General features: G+C 38.0%; 1 protein-coding gene across 20 annotated transcripts in view; it reads right to left on the bottom strand.

The window, feature by feature from the left end:
• LRRFIP1 (LRR binding FLII interacting protein 1) overlaps window positions 1-17,021 on the bottom strand; it is a 116,923-nt gene that overhangs the window by 15,419 nt on the left and 84,483 nt on the right. For 16 of the 20 annotated variants that reach the window (XM_049802106.1, XM_049801951.1, XM_049802008.1 and 13 more), the window contains 7 exons: window positions 9,743-9,775; window positions 8,779-8,904; window positions 5,011-5,181; window positions 3,964-4,056; window positions 3,386-3,478; window positions 2,110-2,202; window positions 1,468-1,609 (listed from right to left, as the gene is read on the bottom strand). In XM_049802106.1, the coding sequence (XP_049658063.1) occupies window positions 1,468-1,609; window positions 2,110-2,202; window positions 3,386-3,478; window positions 3,964-4,056; window positions 5,011-5,181; window positions 8,779-8,904; window positions 9,743-9,775 (751 nt within the window). Of the gene's footprint in view, window positions 1-1,467; window positions 1,610-2,109; window positions 2,203-3,385; window positions 3,479-3,963; window positions 4,057-5,010; window positions 5,182-7,347; window positions 7,420-8,778; window positions 8,905-9,742; window positions 9,776-17,021 lie in introns of all 20 variants that reach the window. The other 4 variants (XM_049802026.1, XM_049802113.1, XM_049802097.1 and 1 more) reach the window with 2 other exon arrangements.

Below are 17,021 nucleotides of genomic sequence, written 5' to 3'. Positions count from 1 at the left end.
GTAAAAGATTTATGCTCTTGGCTGTGTGAATTACAGCTTTTGTAGATGAGAACAACTGTTTCAAGCAGTGTGATTTAACGGAAATACTTGCAGATGTAACACTAACAGTAAAGATTATTTTTTCCTTGGCAATATTCTCTACAACTTTAACCCTAACACCACTCTATGCATGCAAGAGTGTGTGTCTGATGCCATTATAATGAAGTAATCAAGGATTATTCAGTAATATTTTACCCTTAAGTATCATAAACAGGCATCATCAGTGTATATGACAGATGTAAAATCTGATTGGCAAGCAAATGGTTCAGTTGTTTAACATTACCAACACAGTTCAAAGCTCAGGTACTTAGTGCCCCTTACAGCCACTTCATCCACCCAAAGGGATGGGGACTTCTGTGGTTTGGGTTTTTTTTGTAACCGTTTTTCTTCAACTTGTATTTGGAAGCAACAGGTATTAGAACAGTGTTTGTGGTTTCAGCAGTTAGCTTTTGCTTCTATGTTGTACCTAATTAAAAACAAACAAACAAACAAAAAAAACAAACAAAAAACCCCAAACCCAGAATAAGGAGAGGCAGAAATTACACTTAAAAATACACCCTTACCTTGTTTTTCATGTTCCAGATTGTTTCCACACACAAACTCAGTGAGGAAAAAGCAGCCAAGAGCTGAAAGCAAGATAACTTGCACTTGCAACAGCTGGCTGCCTGTTGCTATTCATTAGTATGTTCATATAGAACAAAAACAGGAGGGGGTGGGGTGGGGGGGGAATCTATTATCTCCTTTCCTTCCACTAGTATTAAAGTTCTGAGTGGCCATTCATGGCAGGTGCCTAGGAACAATGTTTTTGCCAACCAGATTTCTCAATCCTAACACTACCCATCTCAGAGTCATATTCTTTGACTTTAACAGTGTTAATCCTATTATAACAAGTAAAAATGTCAAAGTGTTAATATTAAACTGCTCAATATTACTAGATACCAAGAACAATGAATTCATACATTAGTGTGTTTTAACAGTGCCCAGCACTGTTTTCAGCAGGCGCTTACATTTCTCAGGTATATAAATGAACCAACATACGAGTTCTTTACAGGAAACTGAAATGCTTCTTTTCTGATTCTTTAGGATATGTGCTGAAAAATATTGAACAACAGTAGGATTATTCTGGGACAATTTTCAAATTCAGGTTTTAAATAGTAATCTGAATGATTGCTACTTATCTGTAATGTAATATTTGTATTCTCATCCTTTGTTGCCTTGAATGGGAAATGAAGTCTGCCTTTGCAGGAAACTGCACAACATACTTGAAGTGATAATAAATATTAAGCAGAAAAATGCACAGGAAGTGATTTGACAAGTAGCATGCTGCGTGATGTGTTAATTGTCCCACTAACAAAGGCCCAAACTCCAAGCAAAGACGAATGAAGGGACAGACAGAAAGAAAGATGTGAAAGGATATCCAGCACTTACCTAGCGTCCCATCCCCTCCTGCCTTTAATGCCAGAGTTGGGCCTGGAACAGTTCTGCAAGAATCCAAGTGTCCTTCATTATCAAGAACGTCTGATGTCTCCCCATTGGTGGCTATGTCAGAGTCTGGGATTATGCCATGTTTCTGTGGGGAAGCAAAAGCAATGCTTTAGAGCCCACTGCTCAGAAAGGGGAAGATTGCTCAAGCGTTCTTGTCCTTGATATTCTCAATAAACAATTGCTTCAATCGTTCCATTAACATGTCTGGAAGTCAGAAAAGAGCACAGAATATTACAGTTCTCAGTTTAGCCACTATGATAGAAAGCATGTGATCCCAGCTTTTTTTTTTGTTTGTTTGTTTTTTTTTTTTTTTTTTTTTTAAAAAAAACCATAAATCTGCTGCATAAAATGTTCCTCAGAGAAGCATCTCCTAAAAAGCAACTACTTAATATTACAGTCTATACTAAGAGCTTACAGTCAATATTAGGGGGAAGGACTTTACGTAGAAAATTCCTGAAATGGCAACTTTCAGGCAACATGAAAATAGAGTTCTTGCTACTGAGCTAGATTCAAATTTTCTGTAAAAATGTACAGGAGAAAAAAGTCAGGAGTCGAATATAAGTGTCTTTTATTCCTCTCGCATACCTTCAGTTGCTCCTTCAGCACAACCACTTCATCTCTAAGGTCATCCCGCTCACTCCTTATGGAATCAAAGAAATCTTTCTGCCTCTCTAACGCCTGAGTTCCCAACACAGACAGAGGGCGAGAAGATGTGAAGAAAGGAAGGGAGACAAGTAAAGAACATGAAAAGCAAGTGTAAACAAGAATGAGTAGATTTAAGATATTCAGAGATTGATGGAAGTGGCATGTATGAAAAAGGTAAAGTTTACAGATTAAAGGACCAAGTTTACATACACACAGATAAACTTCAAATCCAAGAAATGCAAAGCTTATTCAATAATAATTCCTCCTAAAGACATTCAGAGCCCAATCCTTCATTAGGGATACTTCAAATTAAGAGCCACTTTTTGTTTTTATACTAGACAAGTTAATTCATATTTGTATTACTTCAACATGCACATTGAAGATACACTGCCATTCCCGTGTGTTAACAGAAGGACATGAAAGCAGGCCCAGCAGATTTTAATAGTCTTTTTATTCAATGGGTTACTGTCATGGGTGCAGCACATTTCAATTAATTTAAAAGCTGCCATTAAGTCATCTTAGACTGGGATGTATCATATGCAAATGGATATTTTGCTACTGAACCCCCCCAATATTTCTACATAAGTACAAATAGAACAGTAACAAAAATTAGTCAATTTTGAGTTTCAAGTTGCTACAAGTTACTGGACATCGCAAGCACAGGCAAGTTGCCAGATTTTTCTCTTCCTCTATTCAGAAGGTCTTTCAGTGGTCACTGTTAGAAAAGAAAGCCATGCTTTTCTTTAAGAGTGGGTCTCCATTTGGCTTTGATAAAGGGTGGTGGGAAGGGATGAGAAGCAAGGGAGACTTAGAGACTTTCATCCCAATAGCCCATAAATAGCTCTATTACTTCTTTATCACGCTCCAGTTTCTGCTCAGTCTGCAGATTGAATCTGAATAAGCGAAAAATTCAGTGCTGATGGAATTGCATTATAAATAGAACTTCCTTTCTCAATATGGCAAATACAAATGGTGCACCACAGCAAATAAACTACTCTAGGTTTTGAAATCAGACCAGCTGCTAAATTTTTCTTGGATTTTATGTTACTGGCCAAAGACAAAATTTGCTATTTGCTAGTTCACTGGCAATACAGAACAACAGCCACACCAAGCAAAGTCACTAGGGAGAATTTTATTCGTGAAGTTTTGCAAAAGCAGGATTAGCTGGAGAACGACAGTGCCACTCTGAACACATTTCAGGAGTTGACAGTCCTACCCCTATTTTTTTGTCTTTCCATTCTATTGTCTCCTGAAGATCAGAAATTTCCCTGACATAGCTCTGCTGTTTCTGTTGCAGCTGCTGGATTTCCTGAGAGACAGGAGCAAAACAAGAAGACAGAAAGCAGGTAACAGGTTAACAATGAAGGTTAAGATTGCAGTGATGCCAAAGAATGAAAAAAGTCAGGTACTAAAGTAAAAGAGTATCTACATGCACAGTTTCTGACGCTGCAACTAAACCTACACTCCTGAAGACAATCTTACTATGCATGTGATGACTTGCAACAAAGTTCAACAGTTCCATCAGTTTCCTCTTCATCTCCACAAACAGCTGTCCAAAACACAGCTTATTTCGTATTACAGACAAGGCAAAAAAAGTCATCCAACTTAAGATAATACTTATGAAAGTACCATTGCTATTAGTCAGCTCTGAACCCGTTTGGCCTGAAACACTAGTATGTCTTCAGGTGAGAAACTTCAGCAGGGGATAAAATTCTCCATGCCTCACCTTCTATACTCCTACTGCTAACTGGGAACATACCAATCAAAAAAGCTATTAAAAAACCAGTTACTTACTGCAAGCATTTCTTCTCTTTGCTTCAAAGCCTCTTTGATTTCCATGAACTGAAACTGCAATATGTTATGAGCATGCTTCTCCCTCTCAAATTCCTATGAATAATGAAATATTAATTACATTTTTATTGATCAAAAATAGCACCCCATGAAAAAAAGAGAAAATAAGCCCAAGCACAAAAAAAATGCTTACTGCAATGTAATTCTTGAACATTCCTCTAATCATAATCCCACAAGAGTACAATTTTGATCTTATTTGTCCTTTTTCCAATAAACTATTATTCCATCAAATATAGAAGTGACAGGCATAATTTAGCCAGTTTTGCAAGTTGAGCAGCACGCCAGCAGTGAATAGCTTTTACACTCAAGTCCTACACACTTCACAGATGAATGGATGGGAATTTAACCCACTCTTTCCACATAGCCATGTACTAAAAGTTAGCTAGACATTGCAGACATTAAAAAAACCAAACCATATCTTTCAGGAACTATGTGTTTTGAATTGCACTATAGTCAAATGCCCCAAGCTAAAGTGCCAGTTCTGAAAAGCTAACACAAGCCACAGCTTTATTATTTAACACCAAGCCACCAGCTGTCAGATGCTGAATTCATGCAAAACTTAATTCAACTCTCAACCAAGTGGCTGCCTTAACTATATAAACTGGACAACTCTCCCATGGGACTTCTGAAGAGAGCTTTGTGTGTAAAAATACTTAAGAAGAAAAAAAAAGGAATCCTCCAGAAGTCACTATGAACAAAACCTTTGAATTTAAAGACAGAATATAAAAGGACACGTGATAATATCAGTGTGGCCTTACCATATAAAACATTTCTTTACTTCAGAAATTGTTTATAAGAAGAAACTTAGGGAAAATTTCCATTTGTATGATCACAAGCACATAATGTGCTGCTATTCCACTTGCTTTAATAGTAACTAAAACAGTAACATATTTAAAACCTTGAATAATAATTTGGTTGCCTCCTCCCAAAGGTGTCTGGCCCTCAAAAAATCTTTCTCTGTTAAATAACATGCCATAGCTATATACATACTTTACTTTTTTCTTCATATTGCCGCCTGGATTCTGCCAGCTGTTCTTCTAACTCTAAGAGCGCATCCTTCAGGGTATCTACTTGGTACATGAAATTTGTTTTTTCATTGTCTAGTTGAGCATTTGACACCATAGCCTTTTTGTATTTCTCTTCGACTTCGGCTAGAGAGTCCTGCAAAGAATAAGCAACCAGTCAGAGTCAGTTATAAAGGACGCTTTGCCAACCAAGACCTTCAATGAGAAAATTAAATACTAAACCACAAGCATGCTAATTACTCCTACGGAAACCAGTGCTAATCACGTGCTAGAGAGGCTTACCAACTGTCCCAAGGTGAGGATAACCCTCCCCTGTGTTCCCACCAGACTTCTGTTTACCAGCAAGGAACCTTACCTCAGGACAGATAAAATGTTTCCTGTTCTCTGCTGCTTCAGCTTCTGCCTTCTCAGAGTTTTCTTCCTTCTCCCTCCTCCCCCTGCCCTTGCACATTGGCAGCTCAGAGCAGCTGCTGAAGATGACAAGTTGGAATTTTTTTTTTTAAAGGTAAACTGGCCTTGATTTAAGATCATTTTAGATGATCTTAGGCCTTAAATTAAGGCAGTTTGACAGCCACTTCACACAGATTTCAGAGATCCTTGCAGTGTGGGAACCGCTAAATATTCTGACTCAGGAATTAGAATTTGCCATGAAAAAGCTGCAGCTTTTGTGGCCTGATGTATCATTTTTCACGAGGTTATCACAATCTCTTCTTTGCAAATTTACTCCATAAGATACAATTCCCAGGGTCTCACCCCCCCATCAACTTGACCTCAATATAAGATACTGAGGTATTTATAACAACACATGATGGCAAAATAAAGATCAGGATTATTTTCCGTGTTGTGCAGTCAAACTTTGCAGTATTTGATTTTAATAGAGAAACAACATACTTACATAAACAAAACAGTGCAAATATGCAAACAAGGAAGACACTCTTGTAAGTATTTTAGTTTACAGATCAAGCAATTTCTCTCAGAACTTAATTCTAATAATTACATCTAAAGCACAGGTGAGTTTCATATACTTCCCTTTTCATTCAGTCAATGGAACTGGGGATGACAGTGGTGAGATGATGACAAAATTAACTTTGAACCTGTTCAGTTTACATTTCTATTGACAAATAAGACAATTTGTCTTTAAGGACATGAATTTATACAGTTCCAAACACAAACTGTGTTTGGTGCACTTTCCAGCCCAAGGATGAGAAATACCAAGCAGAGGAAAGCCACCAGGATTTGGAAACTATGATAGGATCAAACCTCAGAAATCAGCCGGAAAGGAAGAATATGCAAGTAAGAAGTTAAGGTAGTTGCTGCACCACTCCTTCAGCATGCTACGTTTTGTCTTCTTAGCATTAAGCGATGTGGCTTAGGTACAAATCACCACAAAAGGCAGTCTAAGGGACACGAATTGAAAAATGGCCTACATTTTTTATGCAGTGTGATTATTTTGCTACACCTGCTACACAGTGATCAGGGGAAAAAACCCAGATTTTACAGAAAAAGGGGCAAACTACTCTTTTTCCATTGACAACTCAAGATGGTAGCATCTTCACCTGTCACAGGATTGAACTGATGACACAGTCAGCAATTAATGCTAATATATGTTGCATTCATTATATGCCTGGATGTCTACATACATATTTGCAAGACTGCCTTTTCCAAAAAATGCAGCTGATGTTGCTGCTCACTCATGAGGTGGTGGTACACAGATGCACAAGTTAGCTGTTGCAGCAGAATCTGTTTATGGCCAACTGGTGTGAGCATTCATGTAACAAGCTTTGTTACACAGAGTTTTATTACAAGAATCGTTTAAGGGTGTCTTCTGTGATCTAAATATGAAACCAAAATAATAGTCACCACCTCGCATGCACAGCTTTCCAAAGGCACGCTGGACCTTATCAAAACAAAAACCTACAAGCTTTTAAACTCTAATTTTTCATAGCACTGTAGGACATGAGTTCTAGTTCATCTTCCAATATTGGTAGATTTCCTAGATTAGGAAACTATTAAAAAACACTAATAATTTTAATTTGCTAGCAAAATTATTACCTTCTCAAAACAGCAAAGACAACATGCAATAGTAATCAGCAGCCTTTCAGTTAACATTTGGAAGCATTTCTCACCACAATCAGCTGAGGTCAGAACAGATACTTTTCCAGTTAATGAAATGCTTTTCACACAATTTACAAACCCCTCCCAGAAGAAAAGCATGCAAGGTCAGTTCAAGGTCTCACACTGGCATCTCTGAATGTTTAGCTAGTGTTAATGATCACACTCCCAGTCTGCAGTAAACCAGTACCTTCATTTCTTTCAGTCCCTGCATGTATTTGCCTTCTACATCCTGAATCTGGTCCTTTAACTCATAGATATCCTGAGAGAAACAGTGAGAAAGGTGAACGATGCCACTGAACTAATGGACAGAAGCACAGCTGATGGGGAAAAGCAGGTATTCAAAATTCTCATTTAAGTATTTCTACCACACAGGTTAAGGGGTCTGATCCTAAACTGAAGCCTTGCCAGACAATGAAATTTCTTAGTTAGAAGTTTATGCTAATTCTGCTCTTCTTGACTAGAAGAAAATGAAATCTTCAGCATTAAGGACAAGACACAGACCCAGCTTCAAAGCCTCCAAGTTATATACCCCAGCCACACAGCCCGCCTCTACGCCTTTCATTGATTATCACCCTCTTTTAGGAATGCAGGTATTAAGGGTAGTGGTTGCCAAAGCAAGCCTGAAATACAGGCTGTACAAGAGACGTAGGAAAGACTACATGAAAACCATCCGTCACACAAAATTTAAGTCCTATTTCACAGCCTCAATCCTCTTTTGTCCTCGGTCACCAGCAAATGGCTATCTTTCAGCGGTGTTACAGTGCTGAAACTGGGACAGACCTGCTTGTATCCGAGGTCCTAATACAAATTCCAGCTGTTTTAACTGGCTGTAATTTCAGAAGAGTTGTAAGTCATATGCATGAAAATTAACAGAATTCAGATTCCCCATTTTAAAATAGTCTCTAGAATGCAGCATTAAAAAACAGATTACAAAAACCAAGTTCACTATGGACTACCCAGACTAGCACTCAATGATACGAACACTGGATTGCATAGCTATTTGCTATTCAAATGTGTCTAACTTCATGGAATCAGAAATTAGATTACAAAATACAGCCCCCTCCCCAAATTAGCATCCAGTAAGTACAGTGCTTCTTGCATTATTTCAATCCTCCTATCAGTGTTCTATATTGAGTACATTTCCTATTTCATTAGGTTAGGATGAGATGTGTCTAATATGATCAGTCTGTTCTATCATATGCCATAGGACTTTACCCAAATATTCCTGCAATACACACTAGTTTCCCAGCAGCATCTCTCTAATAAAGGACTTTTCATTTACAGCACACAATTCATTTTGCCCAGAACTGCCAGAAGGGGGACACAAGATATTTTCTTTTTTTGGAAGGAAGTCTAAAGTATATTTAATAGTATCCTGTAGATAATATTAGTCTACATAATAACAATGCTGGGGACAGTCCTAGTTAGTATAAGCCTGTCGGTCCCAATTCTTACTGCCAATTTCTATAGTCAGTAAGGGGAACATCAGCACTACTTTCAAGTAATCTCGTAGTTTATTGATTTATCAGATGCAAGGCATAAAAACATTCTGATCAAAAGAGCCATAGTTAAGAGACAAGATTCCTAACAATTTATGCTGGTTTTAAGTATTTCTTACCTTTATTTCTCTAATAGATGCCTCTGTATCAGCTGATATGGATGTATCCCCACTGCCTCTTCGTGAAGAAGTCCCACCCAGAGAAGCTAATGTAGCTGCTGATAAACTTGAAACAGTACGTGCTCCCTACAATCACACACAGTTAAAAATGGTTATAATTTTTTTTCTATATAGGCTGTGGGTTTGTAATTTGGATTTTTGGGGGGATAGGGTTTTCTTTGTTTATTTTTATTGTTGCTTTTTGTTATTGGCTTTTTTCTTTCAAATACACACGTTACACCAACCCTTACACTTAAATTACGCCAATTTTCTTAAAATGTATCTTTCAAAGAAGAGAAATCAAAAGATCAAGATTTAACAAGGGAAACTAATGAGAAAAGGCTGATCAGATGTATATAAACACTACTGATACAGGAGTTTGCATGGCACAGCTTCTAACTGTTAGACAAAGTCTTTAGGGGCTACTATCAACTTGCCAGATATATTCAAAACTTGTAATAATACATTTTGTGGATGCTTTTGACTACCCCTCAAGCTCCTCTCCTTGCATGGATATTTTTCTATGCTGTAGCAGTAGCCACATTAACTGTTTTACTGTACTGAGGGTTCTGCATTAAGCCGATTTCTCACTACTGCAGTATCCGCCACTTTTTTATTATTTATTTATTTATACGTAATACTATACTTAAAATTTAATAAACAAAACCAGTATTCATGTGGCTTAGCCTAAAGCAATTTCAGCCAACTGCTGGTGCAGGTCTACTTAACCTGTGAATAACTACAGAAGTTTGAAAAAATCTTAAAAAGTCTTAAAAAATGTAGTAGTAGAAGGCTCTAATAATTCAAAGTTTTGCCCCACAGTGGATTTTCTAGAAGATTTCTGTACACTTACTGCAAGTTCCACCTACCAAAAAGAACATGAAGAAAGCAGTATTGGCAGAATAATTCAGAAGATCCTTCTTACCTTCTCAAAGTCTTTTTCTGGCCTTTCCTCAATCTGTAAAACAAAGATTTAGAAGGAATCGTTACATAATAAAGGACAAGTGACGGCAGTAAGATATCAGAAACGGAATTCTTAAACCTGTATAAGACTTCAATAGCAATATCTATCCACTCAAAAAGCAGCCAGCTTGCTCAGAACAGCAGTGTCCTGGCTGGCATCTCAGGGCGGAAGGCTGCACAATTCACCTCAAATTTCTAAGCAGTATGTAGTTAAGTGGAATATACTCAGTGATAAAAAACTATTTAGTCTATTAAATAAGACAGAGGAACACTTTTTTTCCATCTTCTACATTACAATGTTTCAAACATGAAGATGGCACTTGATCTATGAGTTAACAATGAAAGAATACAAAGACCTACATGGGCATGAACTTAAAGCCCCAGATATCTTTCCCTGGACATAAAAGTAGCTGTTTGAAACTGCTGTGCTGACATACACAGCTACTCCTATTTACTTTAGAACAATTTAAAAATGTGCCTCAGATGAACCCCAAATAGCAATTTGCTGAAGTAGAGAGGTTAAGTTTTTTAATTGAAAGATCAATAGATTTCCAGACCAAGATAGCTTCTTGAAGTTACCTTTTTTTATGGACATTAACTAAAAGAAGGCTACCTCTGAAGCCTGCCAGCACACCCTCCCCCATTCCAAAAAGCACGGTACAAAGTTAGACTTGAAGGACTGTACTGTGTCTGCACAGTTCCCAAAAGAAGAAGAACCACGGGGTAGCGGGGGGGGGGGGGGGGGGGGGGGGGGGGGTTGGAATCTAAAGCTTAACACTTCTGTTAAGTATTCTCCACTCAAGACAAAAGTTGACTGTGACTTCAAGCAAAGATCCAAGTAAGGCTGAGACTACAAAAACTGACCCTCAAGTCAACTATCAGGGACCAGTTCAAAGTCTAAATAAACATCTCTGTTACTGTTTCAGTACTTCACTGGAATTTACTAATTCAGAAGAGAGATTTTGCACTAAAACTAGTCTAGAAGAAACAAAACAGAGCCAAAGTAGCATTTAGGAGTGCAGAAAATTACCATGTATACAGACAGCTTAAATGCTTAAAAGAAAGTTACAGAGCAAAACCCACATACAACCTGAACAGGTATCTTTCTTTCCTTGATAGGAACCATCCTATCAACTTTTTCCTGCTCTGAAACCAAACTAAATATAGAAGTTCCCAAGAGCAGAAATTTCAAATCAAATGTTTTGTCATAATTCACTTTGCTATTGAGGAGAAAGAAAAAAAAAAGCACGTTTCACAACAGAATCTTTTTATAAGTGTCTCCATCTAAAATGCAACTAAGTGTAAAAAGGACTGAATGAAATGAAAAGCTCAGCAGAACTCAGGAAGTCAACCTCTTCTGGGAACATTCAGCACCACAGTCAAGATGGTTTCCCAAAAGACTTCTAGAAAATTAATGGCTTCCCCAGATCAAGAGCCTAAGAGCCAAAGGGAACAGTGTTTTTGAAATGACTGAAAAGAAAATCAGGAGAGATCTGATTCAGGGAAAGGCAGGGGATAGTTGAGGTTAAGTTACTAAATTTCACTGAAAACACACTCCAAAACTACATCTCTTTCCAATCCAGTTCACATTTGGCACATTTGGTTTTTTTCTTTGAATTATACGAAGTAATATTTAGATGATCCCACAAATTATTCTTCATATTATTCATGTAACCCTATTAAAAAAATCCAAGAATTGAGAGGTACCTATTACAATCAGCTTTTTACACTGACAACATATCTCATATCATAAATTCCCCATGATTAGCATTAAGAAAATTTAAGACTTAGGCTTCAAAGTAAAATAAGCCAGACTTAAAGCACTAGATATAAACTTTGCAAAGGCACTGAATACACAAAGTAGGGCGGGGGGGAGGAGGGGGGGGGGGGGGGGGAGACACACACCAAAACACTCTGAATTTGGATGCAGTAAGAGAAGGTCACTAATGAAGGCAGATACTTCAGTTCAGACCCAATAAACAAGAAGGACTGACTTGCAAATAGCCTCTTATTTTCATGCCAGACAGCTCTAAGTGGTGGATTTGGCAGCCTTCTAGCCCAGCCAAACACTATGTTGTTGTTTATCGAGACAGCTATGGCAGTGTAAATATTGACATGTTACCAAAGATTAGTGCATACACAGACGCACAAATCTACCTCCAGAAATTTACGAAGAACCTTTTGCGAAGTCTACCTTATGGGTTCTGGGCACAACTCAAAATATTATTTTCCTTAAGCCATTTGCAGAATGTCCTCTATTTTCCGAAAAAAATGTGCAATCTCAGTTTTTTGTGAGATAAAGAAAGGAGAAAATATTTATACTGTTTTAACAATGCATCACATCAGTCAAATAAAAGCTTTTACAAAGGGGAAAAACGTTGAAGACAATGTGGTGAGAGATGCATACAGTGGACATTTCTACTCAGAGCACTCATAACCATACCTGTGAAGCTTGCTACACATTTATTGCAAAACAATCTTTCATAATTCTCTAAGGCGGCATAATCTTTAATAATTACAGCTATTAAGCAACTTCTAAAATTGAGGTGTTTTAAAAAAATACAGGAGAATTCATTTTCTCTTGTGATACATGCATTTGGTGCCATGAATAGAATACTCAGAGCATTTTCTCCTCAAAAACAGTAATTACCACCACCAATTTATTTAAATATTAACATTTAAAAATTTAATCTGTTTTGAGAAAAGCCAGTTCTTCATTCTAACATAGTATCCTTCAAAGATGCCTCCTGAGACACAACACTTTTTAAAGCAAAAAGTCAGTCTGAAACAAACAGCATTTAATTTTATAGTTACGTGGCAACAATACACCAAAAGCTGTAAAGAGTGTCTTGTAGAAAGACAAAAGTCTATTTTATATTAGTACTTTATAAGGTTTTCATTCTGCTCATCTTTAGATTAATATATTCACAGTATCACTCCTTTAAAAAGATAAATCATGATTTCCAACAGCAGTCAGCCACCAGAGGGAACTCCAGGCTTTCAGCCTTCACCCAGCCCCCTACAAGCCCTTTGGCATTTGATCCAGTAAGAAACCAAACTGAGAAAGGTCAGGAAAAAATGCTTATTTTTATTTGAAGTTGCACAAAATTCTTGGCCAAAATACTTACCTTCTGCACTGTCATTCAATAAAGAATACTGTAATGATTAAATAGACCAAAACCAACCTCTCCACCTTCACAGTACTATACTCAGCACAGCTTTTCATGCAAATATACTGGCTTTGGGACTTTTCCACGTAGAAATATAAAGGACTAACGGAATACTTGCTAGAAGAGGAGATCTAAAGAGGAATTCACCTAATGATACCAGACCTGTAATTTCTAGAAGACTATACCATTTTTCATTTCTACAAAGGTATGGGTCTGTCTCTAATCACAGATTGACTTCTTCACCAACAATTTGGGCAATTTGCACTTTAGTGTGTAAAAAAAGCAGGAAAAGGAAGTAATTTTCCAAAAAACTCCAGCACACACATCTTTGTTTTGGCAAGGGGAATAGGTTGCTCTCTGCAAAATAAGTACAGTGGGATCAGAGTTCAGCCTCTTCTGACAGCGCTTTCGGAATAAATCCAGACCCATGTTACAAAAATGTCAGCAATATCAGAAGCTTACCACAGCTGGAAACTTAACAAGAGCAAAATCATCCCACAAGTCTATATATGGAAATATTGCCTATTTTTTTCATAGATAATAAAAACATTTCAGTATAATGTTTGAAAAAGTATTTCTCTCTACTCCGCAGTCAACTAGCAGGTTAACCCCTGAAGCTCGTTGCCACTGGTGACTGTCCAGGCCAAAATTAGAGCCCCCGCAGCATCATCACAGTGCAACCAGTAAGACAACTCTCCAACACCTACTGAAAAGACCAGAGACCCTGGGACAGTTAAGCATTACACCCCACCTGCTAGTTAAGAGATCTTGCATTAACTCAATGGAAGAATCAGGACTAAGGCACAATTTCCAGCTTCCAGACCCCTAAATAAGGCTAGAAAAGAAGGGAAATCTCAAACACTTGCTGTTTGGTAGTGCCACAGACCACGCTCAGGTATGAGAACAACTTCAGTGTGTTCAATACATGGCTGTCACTGCTCAGCTCCATCCAAGATCTTGCACTTAGATCAACTTCCTCATAAAAGCAAGGGGGTTTTTTTGGTGACAAATCAAATTAAGATCATTTCCTGCTCTTAAAGTAGTACAGCACAGTTCGAAATGGAAATACAGCCCACACCAAAGAAAAATTCTCACAATGGGTAGTGCTGAACACAGGATTGTATCTACAAGAGCTGGAATTAAAAAAAAAAGAAAAAAGTACTGCAGTCAGTATAACCCCTCCCACAATCCCCATCTTACCAGTTTGATCAGCTGGTCTGGGGCAAGAAGCAACACAGAGAGTTCCTGCGTGTTTTTCCAGTGAGAGCCACCTTAACACTAGCAATTAGCAATAAGCCTTCAAAAGTCAGCAGGGGAAAACCACTGCTGAACTTTCTCAGGTCTAAAGTGGATTTGTCAGAAGTATCCTCGCTCAGGAATGAGTGTTATGCCAAACATCATCACTCAAACAAACTTATCAGCCTCTGAAATGCCAGTTAGCACTGCAGAAAATCCCCACTCTGGAGGGGCCGAAAGCACACCCAGGCTGTCAGTGGCTGGGCTACGATACAAGCCTACCGTAAATCTTTAAGTGTAGAGGAAAGGCGGCAAAGCTTGTGCATGCTGATAACTGCTTCCATGAAATTAAGACCGACTGTCTTCATTTTATTTCTGGTGAGAATATGATAAGCTTCTTCAAATGAAAAAGCTATTCACAACTGTGTATTCACAGCTGTGCATTAACACATGACCTGAGGACTGCACACTTGCTAAGTGGCACTTGCATTTTCAGTCTTGCAGTTTGTACAATCACGCTGCTGTCAGTACTAGCCCACCTGGCCAGGCTGCATGCCGACTGCTTGTTCTTGCCGCCTGAGACGCCACAAAGAGGGAGAGAATTAATATGAAAGATCATCTTCTCAAGGTAGAAAACCACGCCCAACTTTGCTCAGAAAGTCTTCAGATAAATACTGCTGCATTCTGAGGCTACTTCAAATCTATAAATAATTGCTTTTCACTAGTAGTTTATTAATTTAGAAAGATTCCAGCAATTCATATTAAAAAGCCCATCACAGCCAAAACATGGCACTAGCTCAGGCACAAGATTTACCTCCATCTGTACAGATGGGCCTGGTGTTTGCTTTCAGTAGTCTTAAGACCTGTACTTTATATCATGTATAATGCTTTAATATTAAATGACACATTTGCATATCTGCAGGAACCGTAAGGACAGCAGACAATAATTGCTGGGGATAATGGGAAAAACATTAAAGAAAAATAATCAAAGAGCAAACTTCATGCAGATATAGTGAGTTCTTAAAAATACATACAAGGACAAATAAATATTCACATGTTGTGTTCAAGTATCTTCCTGGCTTTTACTGTATTACAAACATGGTAACACAAATGAGAACACAAGCTGGCAAAGCTGTGCGCAGCAGGAAAACTACTGTCGCTTTTTGCTCACTGTTTAATGAGCAGTGATAGAAGGGGGAAACAAAATTCTGAGAAAAAAAATTAAGGGCTGCAATGACAAGATATTGTACGCTTTAATTTTGAAAGTTAAACTGAATCATTCTCCATTCTCAATACATAATTTCTCATGATAGTTAGTCAGGCTTGGGAACAGTTCGGGTTTGGTTTTCTGCCTAATAATGCCCATAATCATAAGAAAATCATATTTAACTTCAGTATTAAGCACTTGTGATTACAGGACATGGATTTTGTAAACTATCACACTCTCAGGCGACATAAGCATGCTGGAAACTCAGCTGGAAACTCAGCTTTTCAACCCAACAGATATTCCCCTTTCCTTCCTCCTCTACCAGCCATTTAAAAAGTAAACTTGGAATCAAATCTTTATGTGTTTAAATGCCAGAAGATATATAAAGCAGACTCAAGGAAGCATATGGCTCGATACAGTAAGGCAGGGAGCAACTCAGTTTTGCGTGTTAACAATATTAAAACAGTTCTAATGTAGACTGCTCGTATAGATAAAAACCACCACTCTTTTCCTCTCATAAGTTATCACCATCGTCCAAGGAGCTCTTTATTCTTCCTTTAGGAGGTCCAAGCAGATGACATTTTGGGACTACGAGTGGAAGTGATACATTGCTAAGCCCACTGAGAAGACAGAGCTCTATTTCGGCATCTTTACTGTCAAGATCAAGTACACAACTGGAAATGTTATCAAAATACCTTGAAACCTCTGTTAGTAAGAGGCAAGACAAGTGATTCCTTACTGTGAGTTACAGGAAAAGGCATTATCTGTTTAATACAGGCAAAAAAAAAAAAGGGGGGGGGGGGGGGGTGTGGTGGATCACAAGATGCCCCTGCATCAACCCTACGTAGTAATTAGAACTTTTAAGAGCAATGCCACCCTGTTAACAAGGCTTGTACTACCTTGCATTAGGAGAAGCAAAGACCCTGCAGTGGTGCCTTTTAGACCCACTACAGCATTAACTCTCAGCTCTTCAAGGCCACTGAAACAACGGAAGCTCTTCAGCTCTTCACACCCTGCAATAAACTACTAATTGAAAAAAAAAAAAAAAAAAAAAAAAAAAGAGTGCCTGTTATCTCTTTGCAGTGCAGATTCAGCTTGGCACCTCTCCAGCATCAGTGCTGACACAGCTAACCATCTCCAGCCACTTGCATACAAACAGTCCAAAGTGTAAGCAGAGAATTAAAAGACAAAAATCCCCTATAGCTCCCAGGAGGGGCAAGCTGTATTTTGTGATAACTGTAAGCAACTTGCACGAATGACTCAGACTGCATATAAAAAACACATAATGGAAACCAACATCAATGTATGGGTACCCAACTCTTACACTTAAAGAACTTCAGTGGAATCCCTGGTTGTTCTGATTATTTTTTTGCTTTGGGGATAATTGAAATTCAGTTTGCAAAGCCACTTAAGAAGTATTACTAACGTTAAGATATATACTGCAAGAACTCATAGCTCAGGGACTCAGGTTCAGGGACTAATTAAATTACTGATTTACTTATAGCTCACTGGCTGCCATACATTATCTGATGAAAAACCTTTTTTTTAAAAAAAAAATGAAATCGTTTTAAAAAAGTGGATGTACCCTTGCTTTAAGAAACACCAATACTTCAGAGCACATAGCTTTA

This window comes from Accipiter gentilis, chromosome 1 (assembly GCF_929443795.1).
Source record: "Accipiter gentilis chromosome 1, bAccGen1.1, whole genome shotgun sequence".
NCBI lineage: Eukaryota > Metazoa > Chordata > Aves > Accipitriformes > Accipitridae > Astur > Astur gentilis.
This window is presented reverse-complemented; position numbering and strand designations above follow the sequence as displayed.